Raw genomic sequence first — 18,278 nt, 5'->3', positions numbered from 1 at the left:
AAAAAAAAGCACTGGTAGAATAAGGGTCTACATACAACGTTTCTAACTAAGGTCAAACAGACCCTGAAAAAATGCAATCAGATTAATGATTAACAATTACATTAAATGTAATGATCAATTACGATTACAGTATAACGAAAGTAATCAAAAAATTGAAGTGAGTGACATTTTGCCCAAGACTTACAAATTTTCCTTTTCGTTTATGAATTATTGATTCAGTTAGGAACACAGAAATTATATTAATCCAAAATTTCTCAAAAGTATTTAAGCATTCTTAGCTAATCTCGTTCAGGAATGGAAAAAATAATAAATTAGTTTAATCCTTCGTATGCTGGAGCGCATATATGCGCTCCCAATTGTGTACCCGTAGTATGCCGGAGCGTAGATATGCGCTCGAACGTTATCTCATAGTTCATTTTTTTTTGTTTTACACTACACTAGAAATATACCTAGCTCTTTTTTATCCATAGTAATTGATATATTTTTGTCTCCTTCTCTCCTTTTTATTAGATTATCATTTCGACCAATCAGCGACGACGAAATTCACGTCGCAAATTCGCCTGCTAACATCATTTTTTGGAATGTACGCGGCCACATTTTGTGAAAATTTCGTAAATTGCAAAATGTTTTTCGAATATAATTAACAACAGTAAAGTGAAGTGATTTTATTCATGTTCACAAAGGTTCTCGGGTAAGCGTAGAATATATGTGTATATTCTATATACAAAAAGTTTTTTGCACTTCTTCCGCAAAGATTTTACTTTACCCTAAATAAAACTTATATTATTATTTTTTTAATTTATTCATCATTCAATAATAATATTTATAATTTCTATTTTAATCATTTAAATAAAGTTATCATGTAAAATTGCGTAGGTATTCGTAAATCTTTTTAAAAACATTTATGTATCAATAAGATTTGGGTGTCAGTTTCAGGTTGTGTTCGGCTCTTACCATTTGTGAACTTATTTTTTAACTTCATTGTTTCATATACAAGAAAATGAATAAAATACATAATAATTTTCATGAACACACTATAGCGAGATCCAAAATTACTTTTTATTTTTTAAATCTATTAATTATACTACGATATACACTTATTGGTAAAATGGTGTTGTTAATTACGAAACAAAGTGATTGTTATTGTTTAGATGGGATTGAAATGGATCAATCTAGGATTATGTATTAGACATCGCCTTTTCCGAATCACCTAGAGAAATGTTGCATGTCATACAAAACATTGATCAAATCCACGTGCAAAGATCTGAACAACAACAATCCGACAGCCTACAGGCTCAAGTCTTTTTTTGATTCTAACAAAAAAATCAGACTAGATTCGTCCACTCACTTGTATTCGACACTCTATTGTAAGTATTGATCGAAATTGATTGATTGAATTCAAGTACCTACTACTTGAATTTGTGGATATAATAATCTTATTCATATTAGTTAGTAATTTATAACACCTTTTTTTTTTTTTTTTTTTACGCTGGAAAAAAACATTTATGTGTTTCCCCCACATGAGGTCGGGTGTATGTGGGACTCGCCGGCGCTGAAGGCGCCTGAATACCCACTAAAAAACCAGCGGTACCCACTCCGTCTTGTCTATTCATCCTACCATCTCCGTCTAGTCATGCTACCGTGCCGTCCCGACGGTTGGCCCGCTTCTGCGGGCCTCCAAATCCTAGGGGGTACTCGGGGTACAGAGACCCCCTGGCCCTGGCGACACTCACGGCGGGAGGAGAAGATGCGCATAGCGCCGACGTCTTGTATCCGGTCTTCTTCGGCGAAGCGGGTCAGCGGAGGCACCAAGATCTTTGAGGGTGACAAGTTGGAGAACGAAAGCCTCAAATAGATCGGACTGGAGAGATTTATTGGACCAGGCTAAGGCCCACCCGCGGCTGTAATGCCTCAAATGATGATGATGGTAAATAAGAAAATGTTTTTCTTAATATATAATGTTGGCTTTCTAATTATAAAATAACGATAGGAGGGCAACGTTACAGACAAGTCAAATAATCTCATTATTTTACAACCGTCTCGTAATATTCACTCGTAACAGATATATTCAAACCAGACTTTCATAGGATTTTACATGGAGAAAGCGGTGATAAGAATGATGAAATGGCGTAAAGTTGATCCGTGGACCATATCGGACTAAGAAAATCTTATATTAACAGATATATTTTTTACATTTTATGTTAAAAAGAAAACTTATTTACCCAATTCCTTTAGACATTTGAAATATTTTTTGCAACGTGGGATAAAAGCATAAAAAGGAAAAGATTTCATCATACCAATGAATTTGGTTGGCAAGTAATAGATTCCTCTCGAATCTCGTCTTCAGGATTGCTATGAAGATACGGTAGCGAAACGTTATAAATTTTAATTTGGAGAGCGCAGTCGCAATGATGAATATTGGAATATGAAAATACAATATAAAGCGCTCAAACCTCTCTTTATAATATATGTAACAAAAATACTCTGATGTCAGCCCTAGATTATGAGTAAATTCAATTTATCTTTCAGCTTTAGTCTCAATAAACTAAAGTATTTAATAAATGTCAGGGGTTACTTCGTGTTTTTTTTATCGATAAAAAATAATCATTTAATGTTTATAATCATTGATAGACCCTTTAAGTTATAATGTAGTTATGCATACAATATTTTATTTTTCACCATGAACTTGGATTAACTTTCTGCAAAATCAAGTTAAAGATTAGCAACTTTGCTCTTAATTAAGATAATTTATCATATTTGGTTTGAGGACAATTTTTGACGAGGCTGCTGTATATACAAGTCCTTGCCAATGTTTTGCGTTTACATTTTTAATAAAAATACTATTACGAAGTATTGTTTTATATACATAGATATAGAAGGTTTTTAACCAATTATACGTTCATAGCCGAGAATTATCCTAAAAAATCTTCCAGTCTGCGATAACATAATCCTATACAATAATTTTTTTTCGGCATTAACCCTATTCATAAAATCTAGATTGTGGTTTCGTGGTATTTTCACTTTGTGTTAAATCTAATACTTGCAATTAACGTAATTAAAATTGTGTTGTAAAAAAGTAAAAACAATCATTATAAATGAATAAAACACTGAGACTTTCATTCAACAAAGTGTTAAAAAGGAGTATACAAAAACTTTCGATAATATTGTCAAAATAAAGTTTACACCTGGTTATATCCAAATCATAGCGTGCGACCTATGAAAGAGACAAAAAAAACTATCTCTTAGGTATATGTTCTTTCTCTTTCACTCGATAAATCGGCGGAAGATACAACATTTCTCATGGTGTGTGATGCGGCATACGAAGGTATAAAGGCCACAACAGCAAAACAAATTACATTTATTGAAAGAAAATCTTTATAGGTACTAAAGTTGTAAGAAACTTATAATTTGATCCAGATTTCGAAGTGAGATATGCTAATAGATTGTATCTATGGGTACAGACAAAACTGCGAATCGGCACGATGCGAATTCACAACACAGATAGCTGCGACGCGACTTCGTGCGGCAAGGCGACTCACTGCCATAGTTCGGGTATATATATCACCTATGAATTAATTCGCTAAGAATTTACTCGCGAATTTCTGCAACGAATTTTTTTTCGGCCCTTAGTTCGTAACTTTTAACAACAGCATAATATCTTTTCAAACTAAGCACTTAATATTTCCCTCTGTGTTCGCGAGTGCGGTTGAAATAAAATACAGATTTAATTTGACATATTTATTTTTCGTAGTCAGACTTCTTTTCAGGACTTCTTTTTTTTATTTTGATACCAATTTAAAAATCTATTGCTTTTTAAAATTTTGTACATAAAGTCAACAGCGAATTTACAGATCATATTTTCAATTTAAAAACATAATAAATGCACATTAATTTAGTCTAAAATACGACCTTATTAACTATTAATATGTTGTTAACTAAATCAAAGTCGAACAGCTTTCCTGATCTTAATACATAATATACGTACATTCGAATGAGTTTAAATAATATGTTAAATGCAATACAATATGTCATTTAGCACTTAACACTGTTCAGACATTTACACAACTGTACAAAAATTATCTCATTCACACAAATAACAAACGTAAAGTCCACGCAGATACATATAAAATTATAAGACTTCGTCATACGCACAAACAAACAGATAATGAAAACAATAATGAATCTGAAAAAAATAATTCTTATAATACATACTTAAATGGTAAACAACTTAAATCCACGATATATGTTATCCAAACAAAAATAAAACTAGTTTCATATATCATATTCGTTTATTTATGGGTATTCCCCGTTTATAATCATTCTACCGTCAAATAGCAATGCTATGTACTGCTGCGTTCCGGTACGAAGGGCGACTGAGCTGGTGTAATTACTATGCGATCAAGATAAAAAACAAACAAAAGCAATGACCTCATTTGGCCGAATATTGTTCAATAATTAGGCGCAGGAAATTATTTTTAACTGACTAATTTAAACAAGTAATTGAAATCGGTTAAAAGTATATAATTATATCCGCCATTTCTTTCTACTTGGAACATTGCGAAATTGCTCAAATGAGGTTTTTATTATACAATAAATACACCGGTTGAGTAAGTACATATTGTTATTCGATTTGCTACAAAATGTGAGAGAAATTATAAACTAAAATAATATGTATTGTCTATTTCTTTTTAACATATTTTGACAGCTAAAACGCTACAAAATATTGAATTATTTTTTTTCTTGAAGTGAGTAAACAAACAATTGGTTTCCTATTTTTATCGCAAAGACAGAAGACAGTAAATAACACTATATTCTACGGTTGCCAATATATAGGCAATGTCAGTTATGTATAATACATCAAACAGTTCTAATGTCTACAACAAAGAGTTACTACATAAGCGGTCATATAAATTTATAACGATCAAATGTTTGGTCAAGCATTGGACCATAAGCTATCGAGTAGGAAGTTATCCACAAGAATTGACAAATCCATCATTATATGACATTTTCTTAATTCTATGTTTCGATATTTATCTTAAGTTTGACTTCATGAAGCATAGCAACATTGCAGATGCTCTTATATTAAACATAGTATTAATTTGTGACATTATTTGGATAACAAATCTCATGCTCTGATATCACTAAAACACAACAAAAACACATACTTACAAATTTATTCAGGTATCATAGTCTTCGTCTATTTGTAAATTTCCTGAATTCAAAAGATCAATATCAACGCTGGTCGGTACAATGGGTATTTTTATTTCAGTTTTTTTAATTTCAGACTTTATCGACTTAGAATTCTGTCGTTGGAGTTTTTTATCAGTTTTAGGAACGCCTACAATACCAGCAACGGCTGTGTCTAAGAGTTTTATTTCTGGTTTTGCTATATTTTTCGTAAAATCTATATTTATGATCGGTGTGATGGGAGTGACGGGCGTTCGGGGGGGCGTTTTATTTTGTTTCTCATCTTTATAGAACATTTTGGGATGATCTGGCTTTGGCACTAGCACTTCGACTTTTTTCACGGGCTCCACTGGTGTCAAGCTGGTGTAGCTCGACGTTGACGGCTGCGGGCTCGAATATGTTGGATTGATTTTGATCACGCTCTTGTGTTGAACTTCATCCGTGATCAGAGTCTCTTGGTAAAAGTTAGCGGTAACGACTGGTCTCTCTTCGACTTTCTTCGTTAAATCTATAGCAGAGTCTGACGTGACGGTTTCGTTTCTAGGTTTGGGCTCCGCGTCCACTGATAGAGTCCTTCTAAGACTATCCGTTGGCGCTGATAAAATCTGTTGCACTCTGATTTCAGAGCTGCTGGAACTGTTCGAATCCGCTCTGACCACTTTTCGTGGAATTGATGTATCTGAAAATCTAAGAATTGATATTTTTTTTAATCACAATTGTTACATAATTTTGATTAAACATATTAATAACAAATCATATATATTAACATATTATTGGACTTATATAATTTTTTGTCAGTTGAAACTAGAATGCTGCACATAATGCATGCATATTATTCAGTGTATTATTGAATAGGATTTCAATTTTATTTTCGTAATCAAACAAGTAGATTTTAAGTTATTCACGTAATAAATAGAAAAATTCACTTTATTATTGCATGATAATTTTTGATATTTTTGAAGAAATCTTTGGGACTGCGATGCTAGGTTAAAGGTTGCTGGACTTTGAATTCAAATATTTTGGTCCAACTTCAAATTATTTATGGACAATACAACAACGATACGTAAAAACTAAGTTAGGCAGGCATTCAAACCTATCGTAATCATTTGATTATATTACCAAGTCGACCAAACATTAACAATGTTATTATATGTAATTGTTTGAGCATTTTTCTTATTCAACAAACTTACCTGGAAGAGTTTGGAGAACTTTCCCCACTCATTATTTCCCTTTCTTCAGCCGCTGTTACATCAGGTATGTTTTTCACCTGTAAGAATAATTAACATTCCGTCGTTATATTGCTGAAATATAATTAACATAAATAAACTAATCGGGCAAATGACAAATTAAGACATATAGATAGTCCGTACGTCAGTCAGCATTGTGTATTGAACTATCTATTAAATTGTTGTAAATTTTATCTTTAATATTTTAATAGCCCATAAAAACCCCCCATTTGTGACAGCTCACGATGTGTAACAGTTTGTTTTATATATATTGTCTTTGTACTTTGTTAATCTATCAGTTCAGGCATATGTAATAAAATTACATAACACTAAGGTATGCAGCTGATCAATTTCAATACCTCATAGTAAGTGGTCACTTCCATCCATAGACAATGGTATGGTAAGGATTTAAAATCAGTTCCCCATTCAAAATTCTTACACCACCATTGCTACGATAATCTAAAGTATTGACGCTTGTGCCTGTAATTGGCCCTTCAAGTAATCAAAACACGCTGTAATAAAACCCTACGACTAAAATTGCAACTCATTAAGTGATCTACATTCTATAAAGCCAAGTTGGCTATACAGCACTTAATTATTCTTGATAAACTGTGATAGTATGCTGTTAGCCAATAAAAAGAGTTATTTACATCAAGAATAGGAATAATGTCTCACCAAATCTCGTAGAAAGTCAAACCGCGACTCTGCAAGTATGCACTGTTTCACATGCGACGGGCTCAAGGTCTTGGCATTTCTCTGCATCGTCACTTGCATGGCTTTGCCAAGGAGTGACTCTACAAAAAGTTCTAGAGTACGAGGTGTGGTGATGAAGAAATTGAGTTAAGGAAAACATAGTTTTGTTTTTATATATAACATACATTCTGAGAAACTCTATACTGCTCTGTATATGTCAAAAGTGAAATAAATTGTAATAAGTACTTGTTATGATAATGCATCATTTTTTCTTTAATAGAATTGAAATATCTTATTCAAATTTTTGTAAGCAAAACAATTTGTGTTTAGTTTGATAATTTTTTTGTTCAATTTATCACCTATTGGTTTATAAAACAAGGATTAACATCTTTAAATATGAACAATAACAATTTAATCATACATATAATTCATAATTTTTTTATTAATAATTAAAATTAATCAAATTTAGTATAAACAATGACAAAAAAATTATTATTGTTATGGATTTTTTATCACATTATGCTCGAATATTAGAAGGATGAGATTCCTAAGACCTGAGAAGATCAAAATCATAATTCTTTGTATTGTGTACTTGTAAGATCAATATTGAGCATGTTTACAAAGATAAATATATCTGTGATTGTATTGTCATGTAAAAATAATGATGGATATGCCAAAGGATATATATCAATACAAATAGTGTCATCTATTATTCTTTCAGTCTACATAACAATGTTTGAATATCATATAGAGCGATATTATTAGATTCAATTGGAAAGGATATAAATTATAATTGGCACGGCCTGTGCCACTTTTCCCACCTCTTCGTCAGTCTGCATAATCTTCTTAATTCGTCCCTATAAGCAAACAATGTCATGATATCACCGATCTCTAATAGAATTGACAAAAACAACTCCATCTATCTTGTTTTTATGGTCAATTTTTGGCTATTTGACACTTACGGCTGGAAACCTGGCATTATATTTTCTTTTCTTCGACGGCATAGCGATAATCCGTTCACTTTAGCACTATTTAATGATTAAAATAGCTCACTTCGCTATACCACTGTAATCCTTCTCGCGCATTTTTGAGGTTATAAAAGGGGGACGTTCGCAGCCTACTTCATTTATATACGAGTCTGACAGTTTTCCACCTCTTTTTACAAACAACTTTTCATTTACATGGCAATAAATTAATTGTAGAATCTGTATTTAAAAAAAATATTGTGACATTACATCTAATTAATTTAAAAAATAAGCAAAAACTGGTATTTTAAAATTAACCAATAATATCGCTGAATAAAAAATAAAAATAATCATCGCTTATATCTAAAAATGTACAAATAGGAACTTTGGCGCTATTCAAGTCTTCATAGAAAAAAAAACATATAACTAATAAATTGTTATACTGTAATGTTATACTGTAATGTAAACTGTATAATGTATCTCTGAAGCTTAAATTACTATTATCTATCAAAAAACTTTTGTAGTTTGTATTCTAGTCCAGATTATATTTACTGTTCCTAATCTGTACTGTATTTTTTGGCCTAATTCTATGGTGACATCTCTGATATGTCAAATGTTACGTCTTTAATCTATTAAAAATGGCGTCACTGTCGAGGTGTGTTTGTAGTTTTATCTTTAAAATAAAAAATAATTTATTTATTACTAAAAACTAGTGTATTTGTTATTATGACAGGTTGTGTGAACACAAATACTTAACATATTAATTTAATTTTAGCATTATTTTTAAAACAAAAAAGGGTTATGGATATCATTTAACTGACTAAAGAAACTCCTGCGTCAAAAAGTTATAAATATATATAATTATAAACTTATTGTCATTGTTTTTGAGATGTGTTTATGTGTTATAAACACGTAAATTTGTTAAATCTTGTAAGTAAATAATTTAAAAAACTTTTTTTTAAATATATTTTCAGCTTGCTGCCAGCGCCTGTTCAGCAAGTGTGGGATCGTGACGATGAGTTGAAAGCAAAGCGTGTTGGTAGTGCGCTGGTAGTATCTCAAACTAGCATACCGCCATATGGCCAAAGAAGGGGCTGGGTGCCTCGAGTGGAGGAAGATTTTGGAGGTAAATTACAAACTGCTCGAAAACCATACCTCATATATATTTTTTATTTATATAAACATACACAGCGTTTATGGTAAGAAAAGATGTACAGTTTATTTTATGAATGCTTAAAATATAATAAATATATCTGACCGATAAAATATAATATTTATAGTGAGCCTTATAAAATGTAATATTTTTCTATGTATTAATTATTGAAATATGAAAACAAAATATTTGTGAAAACATTAAAAATTACAAAATGGGGTTAGTCGAGACTGAACTGTTTGTACACAAACAAAATATAATAAAATGAAGCTATTAGCAATAATTAGGAAATTAATGTCACTTATTATCAAAGTATTTTCCTAGGTACACATTTCAGGTGCATAAACAAATGTGACACAGCAGGTGTATAAACTTTTATCAAATTATTATATCAAAGATTGCAAACTGTATTTTACAGTGTTATAATACTATGTATTTTACTTTTTCTCTTTTAAAAGTCAAGTTTCTTTGCTCTCTTTCTTTATTCTTAAATAAATAGATCCTTAGGTAGCACCTAAGTAAAGAAATTGTTAAATAAAAAAAAAATGTTTTTAGATGGAGGTGCATTTCCTGAAATCCATGTGGCTCAATACCCTCTGGGTATGGGAGCTAGGGGGAAGGAGAGTACTTCGAATGCATTGGCTGTTCAGCTAGATGAGTCAGGGCGAGTCAAGTACTCCGCTATAGCGAGACAAGGCCATAGTGCTGACAAGGTTTATTTTTATTTTCTTATATGATAGTCTTTATTATGTATATCCTTTGAATCTTCTAATCTGTATATAAATAGGCAACGACAAAATAGTTCAGTACCTTTTTTTCTCTGTCAATCGATGTACTTTTTTTATATAGTAGCTATATTGACAGGCTTTAGTGTTGTCAATATAGAAAATTTGAAAATATTGTCCTAACCATGTGAATTTATATATATTATATGTTTTGCTCAAATTTTCAATAATGATTATAGTTGAATTTCAACAACTTTGTGAACATATAACGTTATCAGTATGTAAAAATAAAATAGAGAAGTACACCATCTATTACAGACAAATTGAATAGCAAACTAAATATAAGTATGATTAAGTTATGTTTTGTTTCATTTTAGATTATATATTCAAAACTTACGGATCTGCTACCGGCAGAAGTTCTAGCTGAGGATGATCCAACATTACAGAAGCCAACTGAGGACGATATCCAGGACATAACTGAGAAGACCAAACTAGCATTAGAAAAAATAACAAATGCCAAAATATCTGCTGCAATGCCTGTTAAGGCTGCACCGAAAGCTGTGAGTTGAATTCTAAATATTTTATCTAATAATATAGATTTTCTTTTTTGATGCAATAGATGTATCAATATAAGATTAAATCATATTTATTTGAAATTTAATCCAAAGGGGGAAGTAGTAAATATAAACAAATCTTTTACATACTATTGGTGATTTGCTATATTTCTAATATATTAAGCATATATAATATAGTAAATGCATATCTTTATTTACATTACTACACTTTTCACAAGTTACGATAGCAACTTGGACACTAAATATGCCATTTTCCACGAATCCATAATGAACTAGATCTCGATTAATGACATTATGTCAATTGAAGGTCAAATTTGTTTATTTATATTTATTTTTTCCATCTATGTTTAATGCTTAGAACTTGTAGTTATCTAGTCCATTGATAGTACCCAATGTTTACAGGCTCCCGCTCAATACATACGATACACACCAGCGCAGCAGGGTGGTGCCTTCAATTCAGGCGCAAAACAGAGAGTTATTAGGTTTGTGTTTAAATTGTATACTAATGCTGCAATACGCTTGTCTCTCTTGACAATGGCCGCTCTGACCGAAGGTGATCTGAATAATATCCTCATCGACGATTGCTGTTATTTATTTGTAGGCATTACTATTGCATATACTTTGAAAGTAAATATATACTTAAAAGTACCTTTAAACTAAGTCAAATGATCATTGTGTTGCAAAATATATATTCTTTACATAATGACTTGACTACATATATCTCTAAAGTATACTTTGATTGAATAATTGATGGTTGTTGACATTCGTCTGTGATAATTCTTATCAACGTAACATTTTGCTATTTAGTTTTGTAACTTTTATAAATTGATGTGTGATGTTTCAGGATGGTGGAGGCGCAGGCGGACCCCATGGAGCCCCCCCGGTTCCAGATTAACCGCAAGATCCCCCGCGCGGCGCCTTCCCCCCCGGCGCCCGTGCTACACTCCCCCCCGAGACGTGTGTCCGTCAAGCAGCAGCGTGACTGGAAGGTGCCACCCTGCGTCTCGCACTGGAAGAATGCCAAGGGTGACTTGATAGTACCTATGCTCCAGCAGACTGGATAACTCATATGACGACTGGATATGTGGCACACATGAAGTTGTGTGACACTTGATGGATGTTTAACCTTTTCTTCTTATTAACAAAGACCAAATATGGCTGATTGATAAGTATAACCAATATTTGCCGATATACACTAGCAGTGAGAATTATCATCATGATCACATCCCCTAAATGAAACACTAACTATGAGTGCTAAGATGACATGAGCCTTGTCTGCATGTATGGTATTGCTCATTCACCATTCTAATGAGAAATTAGCAATACAGACTATTGTTGGTAAAATAGATGATGGGTGTGTGGCACCCACCCAGATGGGCTGGACTCATTGTATTTATATAAAAAAGTACTTATAAAATAAAAATCTTTAAAAAATAATAATACATTAATTCAACATTAATAGATAAAAGTTTTATAGTATTAATTAGGTCTACAAATTGTAATGAAAACTTTTTTCCAGGATACACGATACCTTTGGATAAGCGTCTAGCCGCGGATGGGCGTGGTCTCCAGCAAGTGCACATTAATGAGAATTTCTCGAAACTAGCAGAGGCGTTATACATAGCCGATCGTAAAGCCAGAGAGGCCGTGGAAGCGAGAGCTCAGTTAGAGAGAAGATTAGCACAAAGGGAGAAAGAGAAGAAAGAAGAGCATCTGAGAATGTTGGCGCAGAGGGCGAGAGATCATAGAGCCGGTAAGTGCATGGTTAGTTTTAATAATTTATTTACAAGCTCTGTTTGCTATTTTTAAAAATATTAGATATATTTATTTATTATAATATCAATAACAAGAAGTACACTAATAAATACAATTGAGTCTTTAAACATGACGTTATGCAAATCCAGTGTCTCCTAAATTATAGGTGTTGCAAAATGTATCAACATTTCAAGTTAACAAAAAAATAATAATTTTAAAAATTAAAATATTTATAACAAATAGAAAAGACAGTAACAATTAAATTCTTATAAAATTATCACATGATTGGTATAAAATGAATAAAATATAAATATCTGAGAACATTTAAATTTTTTGAATATTAATTATTTGATTAAAAGCAAACAAAAGTAAGAGGTACAATTTATAAAGAAAAAGATGTTAATGTTAATTTTTAATGTTATTTTTTAGCTATTCCTTTTTTAAATTATGCTTGCTTCATATTCCCATTATTTTGGTTTTTATAAATGAACTTGCTTACTAATTCCCATCAGCATCACTGTGATGCAGTAAAGCTATAAATGGTCGTTACCCTTGCGCTCAGGTATCCGCAGCCCGTCGGCGGGCGCGGCGGAGGCGGGCGCGGACGAGGCCGAGGCGGCGGGCGAGCTGTCGGCGGCCGAGCGCGAGCGCCTGCGCGCCGAGCGGCACCGCGAGCGGCAGCGCGACCGCAACCTGGCGCGCGCCGCGCCCGACAAGCGGTACGGCGCGCGAGCCATACGACACACACACACACATACATACATACATACGTGCCATAGACTACTCCATTTGTAGGAGGACTACAGATAAAACTTAAATTTACTTATTCCATGCGATTTATATTTTTCTAACTCTGCTATGTATTATGCTGAGTTCTTGATCAACATATTTTTATTTATGATATACAATATTGCACTATTTCATTTAAATGTTAATGTTTTAATTCTAAAGTTAACAATAATAGATTTTCAAAACGAAATTTTTTCACGAGTCCATAATAATACCATAGATTATTTTAGATTTCATTCGGTGATATCATGACAATTCAAGGTAGTAGTACATAGTTTTATTTATTTCTTGGTTTTTCCTCGAAACAAATTTGACAATAGCTATGAATATGTCTGGAGTCTCTAGACTCCAGACTCTAGAGCTATCTAGACCCACTGGTGTCAGAGTTCTCTTTAGTTGATATTCACTGTTATAAAATATTGAATGTGATCTTCAATATGTTTCCATATCACTCTGTTATTCCAAATTTGTGTTTATAATTCATTTCGTGCTTGACAGTAAAGGAAAACATCGTGAGGAAACCTGCATATGTCTGATTTCATTGAAATTCTGCCACATGTGTATTCTACCAACCCGCATTGGAGCAGCGTGGTGGAATAAGCTCCAAACCTTCTCCTCAAAAGGGAGAGGAGGCCTTAGCCCAGCAGTAAGACATTAACAGGCTGTTACTGTTACTGTTTACTGTTGGTATTCCAATAAAAAATCCCTTTTGTTACTTTTAAATAATTTTATTTTTAGTAAAATCAATGGATCAAACTCTCATGCCATGCACACATTAACTACAGTATTTTAATAAATATATAAATAATTTCCAGATCTAAACTGGTCAAGGAACGCGAAAGAGACATCTCCGAGCAGATAGCATTAGGTCTTCCGGCAAAGACGGCTCAGGGCGGAGAGGCCATGTTCGACCAGCGTCTGTTTAATACCAGCAAGGGAATGGACAGCGGTAAGTTTGATTTATTCACTTAATGGATTCATGATCTGCCTATGGCATATTATACTAATTCTGCCCTGGCGTTTTAACCGTATCAAATTTGCATTATATTTTTTAATTATATTAAGTAGACATACTGGTAAGTGGTTCTGCTGGTAAGTGGTTACCACTGCCCATAGACATTGGTATTGTAAATAATATTAATCATCCCTTATATCATCAATGCACCACTAAACTTGTAAACTAAGATTTAAAAGTTTATTGTATTTGTCAGTTGCAAGTGTAGAATTAAAGGATTTAATACGAACATTACAGAATGTACCGTGATTGTTATCGAACTTACTTACTTATAAATATAATTTAAAATTTCCAGGGTACGGAGACGATGAAGCGTACAATGTGTACGACAAGGCGTGGCGTAACCAGGACTCGGTGGGGGCGCACATCTACCGACCATCGCGGAACGCGGACAAAGATAACTACGGCGGCGATCTGGAAGCCATCGCTAATACGAAACGGTAAACTTTTTTATTTATTCTATCGACTATGATGTACAATATATATAGTATTTATTATATTTGAATAATTTTTAAAAGTATTAATGTATGATTTGTTGAAGATTAACTTTATTAAATTGGTTGTCTTGTACAATGCGTGCAATTTAAGTTGACCGGCCTGATGTTAGAGTCTTCGAGACATTTATATAATTATAATAGGTAGGCAAATGGGCACCTGATGTGGTCACTACCGCCCAATATCTATTGGCGCCGTAAGAAATGCTAATCTATGCTAAGCTATCTCCAATATGCCACAAACCTTGGTGTCTAAGATGTTATGTCCCTTGTGCCTGTAATTACACTGGCTCACTCACCCTTCAAACCGGAACACAACAATACTAAGTACTGCTGTTTTGCGGAAGAATGTCTGATCAATCGGTGGTATCCACTTAGGCGGACTTGCACAAAGCCCTATCAAGTAAATACAAAAGTAATCCATGATATGAACCACTTGATATATATAATTGTATTTAATCGTTTCATTTTCGATTTTGGACGAGCCGGTTGGCGTGGTTGGTAGATACTTGCCTTTCACGCCAAAGGTTGTGGGTTCGATTCCCACCGAGGACAGACATTTGTGTGCATGAACATGTCTGTTTGTCCTGAGTCTGGGGGTAATTATCTATATAAGTATGTATTTACAAAAGAAAAATAGTATATGTAGTATATCAGTTGTCTGGTTTCCATAGCACAAGCTTTGTACAAGCTTAATTTGGGATCAGACGGCCGTGTGTGAAAAAAGTCCCAGGAAATTATTATTATTATTATATTATTATTTTCGCAGCTTCGTGGCGGACAAATCATTCGCTGGCACCAGTAGCAGCAACACCCGCTCCGGACCAGTTCCCTTTGAAAAGGACACGCCCAGAGAGGAGCCTGTATGTTACTTGTTATCTTTATTACGAACTAGATAAATATGTTGTTACAATTAATACTTTAGATAAATTGTTATTCAATGATAAGTAATACTTATTCATATAATTGTATTTCAATAATTATAAACGACTTTAATAATTGGCTTGAATGTACTTGTCACGCTAAAATAATCATCAAAAACGAAGCAAGGGGAGGCCAAAACTACAATATTGCGCACTTACAATTAACAGATTAAAGTAATATAAATATATATTTATATGTTATAAAATATTTTCTTAATCAATGATGTCTGTCTATCTGTCTGAACGCGATAAACTCAAAAACTACGGAATGGATTTTCATATGCTTTTCACCAATGGATGGAGTGATTCATGAAGAAGGTTTTTGGTGTATAATTTATTAAGGTTTTGGTAGTACAGTAACAGCCTGTGAATGTCCCACTGTTGGGCTAAGGTCTCCTCTCCCTTTTGAGAAGAATGTGCTTAGAATGGAGCTTATTCCACCATGCTGCTCCAATGTGTGTTGTTAAAATACACATGTGACATAATTTCTTGAAATTAGACACATGCAGTTTCCTCACGATGTTTTCTTTCACCGTCAAGCACGAGATGAATTATAATCACAAATTAAGCACATGAAAATCCAGTGGTGCTTGCCCGGGTTTGAACCCACGATCGTCGGTTAAGATTCAAGCGCTCTAATCACTAGGCCATCTCGGCTTTTTTTATGGTTAGCTAGTCAAGAATATAATAAATGGTTTGGTTACAGTCCCGCAGTACTCAATCGGATGCAGACTTCGATCCGTTCGGTCTGGATCGGTTCTTGAGCGAGGCGAAGCGAGCTGACAAGTCGTCCAGGAAACGAGATCACCACGAACCCCACGCCAAGAAACGAAGGGAATGAATTAAAAGTGACTTCTATAATATGCATTTATATTATAGAACGAAGACATTTCATTATATGAACTTCACAAACGATATCGTTTATATCGACGTATTGAACGTCATTGCTTTCAGCTCTGAGCAAAGTTGATAGTTTTTTTTTTGTTATTTCAAATATGACAGGCTAATAGACCTGATGGTCAGTGGTCACCAACACTCGTTGTCATTGGTACTGCAAGAAATATTAACCTTTACATCGCTAAAGCGTCAACGAGCTTGGGAACTAGGATGTTATGTCCCTTGTGCCTGTAGTTACATAACAGAACACGACAGTACTAAGTATTACTGTTTGGTGGTAGAATATGTGATTAGTTGGTGGTAACCTACCTAGCTTGCCACTAACTAACCGCTAATGTATCTTAAATATACATATTTTAGTTTTTACGTACCAATTGATTGTGTTCGTTAGATGCAAATGTAGAATTAAGGGATTTTGTTATGTTTCTAAATGCTGGCGCATAGTTAAAATCTTTTTTTTTTAGTCGTAATGCTAGAAAATATTTTTTTATCATTTCTTTTATTTGGATTCGTATTTAGGTTAAGTGTATTTAGGTAAACATGACTTTGTACATTATGTAGATTTGTAATAAAGTAATCACTAAGAATGCTGGTGTTTTATTGTTTTTTTTTTCAAAGCGTTGTGAATTGCATGCAGCCCGACCACGGTAACAGACAATTATCACTATTAACAGTCCGGTATACAATATATGGTATACGGGCTGCGGTTATGCCGAGTTCGAGGCAAGTCTCGTGGCCTTGTGTTACTCTACAGGCCTTCGAACCACGGACTTGTCAAAATAGTTATTGTTTTCTTTGTGGACTTGTGACCAAGGATCTTATAAATTAGAAAAATTTAAAAACATGTCAATTTTTTTTAAATTGTTATGTTATTATTGTTGTTGTAACAACAAAATAAAATAACTTACTAGTATAAAATAAACTCACATTATGTTGCCTAATTCATTGTCTATGGTCAATAAAATCGTACATATGTGTCTACTGCACACTCATGGTAATTTTAATTCATAAGTCCGTGAACCACCCGGTGTAAATGGGTATATCCGGCGTCGGTAAGTGGACATGAAATAATGGCCAAAAAATATATAATCATACATGGGACTTTACAGTTACAGCCTGTTAATGTCCTACTGCTGGGCTAAGGTCTCCTCACCCTTTTGAGGAGAAGGTTTGGAGCTTATTCCACCACGCTGCTCCAATGCGGGTTGGGAAGAATACACACGTGGCAGAATTTCAATGAAATTAGACACACGCAGGTTTTCTCACGTTTTCCTTCACCGTCAAGCACGAGATGAATTATAAAGACAAATATAAATGGGGACTATTAACGTGTTAATAAATAGTTTACGTTTGCAGCTTCGCACACGTGCGAGAGGAGATTCGTTAGGTGTCCTATGTCATTTTCTGTACCAAGATGTATGCAAAATTTAACAATGATTGGTTAAGTAGTTAAGGCGTGAAAGTGTAACAAACAAACGAATAAATAAATTCACTTTTGTAGTTAAAATGAGGAAACTGCCACATGAGCAAGTCATATCAAAATTTTGTTCTGGCGGACAAAGTTTCAAGAAATTAATAAAAAGAAGCGATAACTATTTTTTTGTCAAAAATTATATAAGAACAAAATCATAAAGGTAAATGAAGCCCAATTTGTTTATAATTGTCTTGGGTACAATGCCACAGGATAATCTTTTAGACGGCGTGTTTTTTCTATAAATAAAATAAATAAATCTATTGTAATGCATATTTTGATTTTTAATTTTATAAAAATGACTGTAAAATAGCTTTAAATTAATAGATTAAAATAACCTGTGATATAAATGACCTAATAGCTATAATAATACTAATACGAAATAAATTACCCAGCGATATAATTTTTTC

The 18,278-nt window shown here is 33.3% G+C and overlaps 2 protein-coding genes across 2 annotated transcripts; one reads left to right on the top strand and one right to left on the bottom strand.

Annotated features, from left to right (window-relative positions):
- Nucleotides 1-3,733: 3,733 nt before the first annotated feature.
- On the bottom strand, nucleotides 3,734-8,231 carry LOC126778529 (uncharacterized). Its single transcript, XM_050502168.1, has 5 exons — nucleotides 8,069-8,231; nucleotides 7,891-7,963; nucleotides 7,089-7,231; nucleotides 6,378-6,454; nucleotides 3,734-5,874 (listed from the first exon to the last, which is right to left on the bottom strand). The coding sequence occupies exons 1-5, from the start codon at nucleotides 8,108-8,110 to the stop codon at nucleotides 5,178-5,180; spliced, it is 1,032 nt and encodes a 343-aa protein (XP_050358125.1). The 5' UTR covers nucleotides 8,111-8,231; the 3' UTR covers nucleotides 3,734-5,177.
- A 463-nt stretch (nucleotides 8,232-8,694) lies between these two features.
- LOC126778479 (puff-specific protein Bx42) lies at nucleotides 8,695-16,984 on the top strand. Its single transcript, XM_050502070.1, has 12 exons — nucleotides 8,695-8,726; nucleotides 9,046-9,197; nucleotides 9,780-9,937; nucleotides 10,327-10,509; nucleotides 10,927-11,006; nucleotides 11,369-11,550; nucleotides 12,044-12,277; nucleotides 12,842-12,998; nucleotides 13,884-14,017; nucleotides 14,379-14,523; nucleotides 15,347-15,440; nucleotides 16,207-16,984. Exons 1-12 carry the CDS (start codon nucleotides 8,710-8,712, stop codon nucleotides 16,339-16,341), a joined length of 1,671 nt encoding a protein of 556 aa, XP_050358027.1. The 5' UTR covers nucleotides 8,695-8,709; the 3' UTR covers nucleotides 16,342-16,984.
- The last annotated feature ends 1,294 nt before the right edge of the window (nucleotides 16,985-18,278 follow it).

Source organism: Nymphalis io, chromosome 26 (assembly GCF_905147045.1).
Source record: "Nymphalis io chromosome 26, ilAglIoxx1.1, whole genome shotgun sequence".
NCBI lineage: Eukaryota > Metazoa > Arthropoda > Insecta > Lepidoptera > Nymphalidae > Nymphalis > Nymphalis io.
This window is presented reverse-complemented; position numbering and strand designations above follow the sequence as displayed.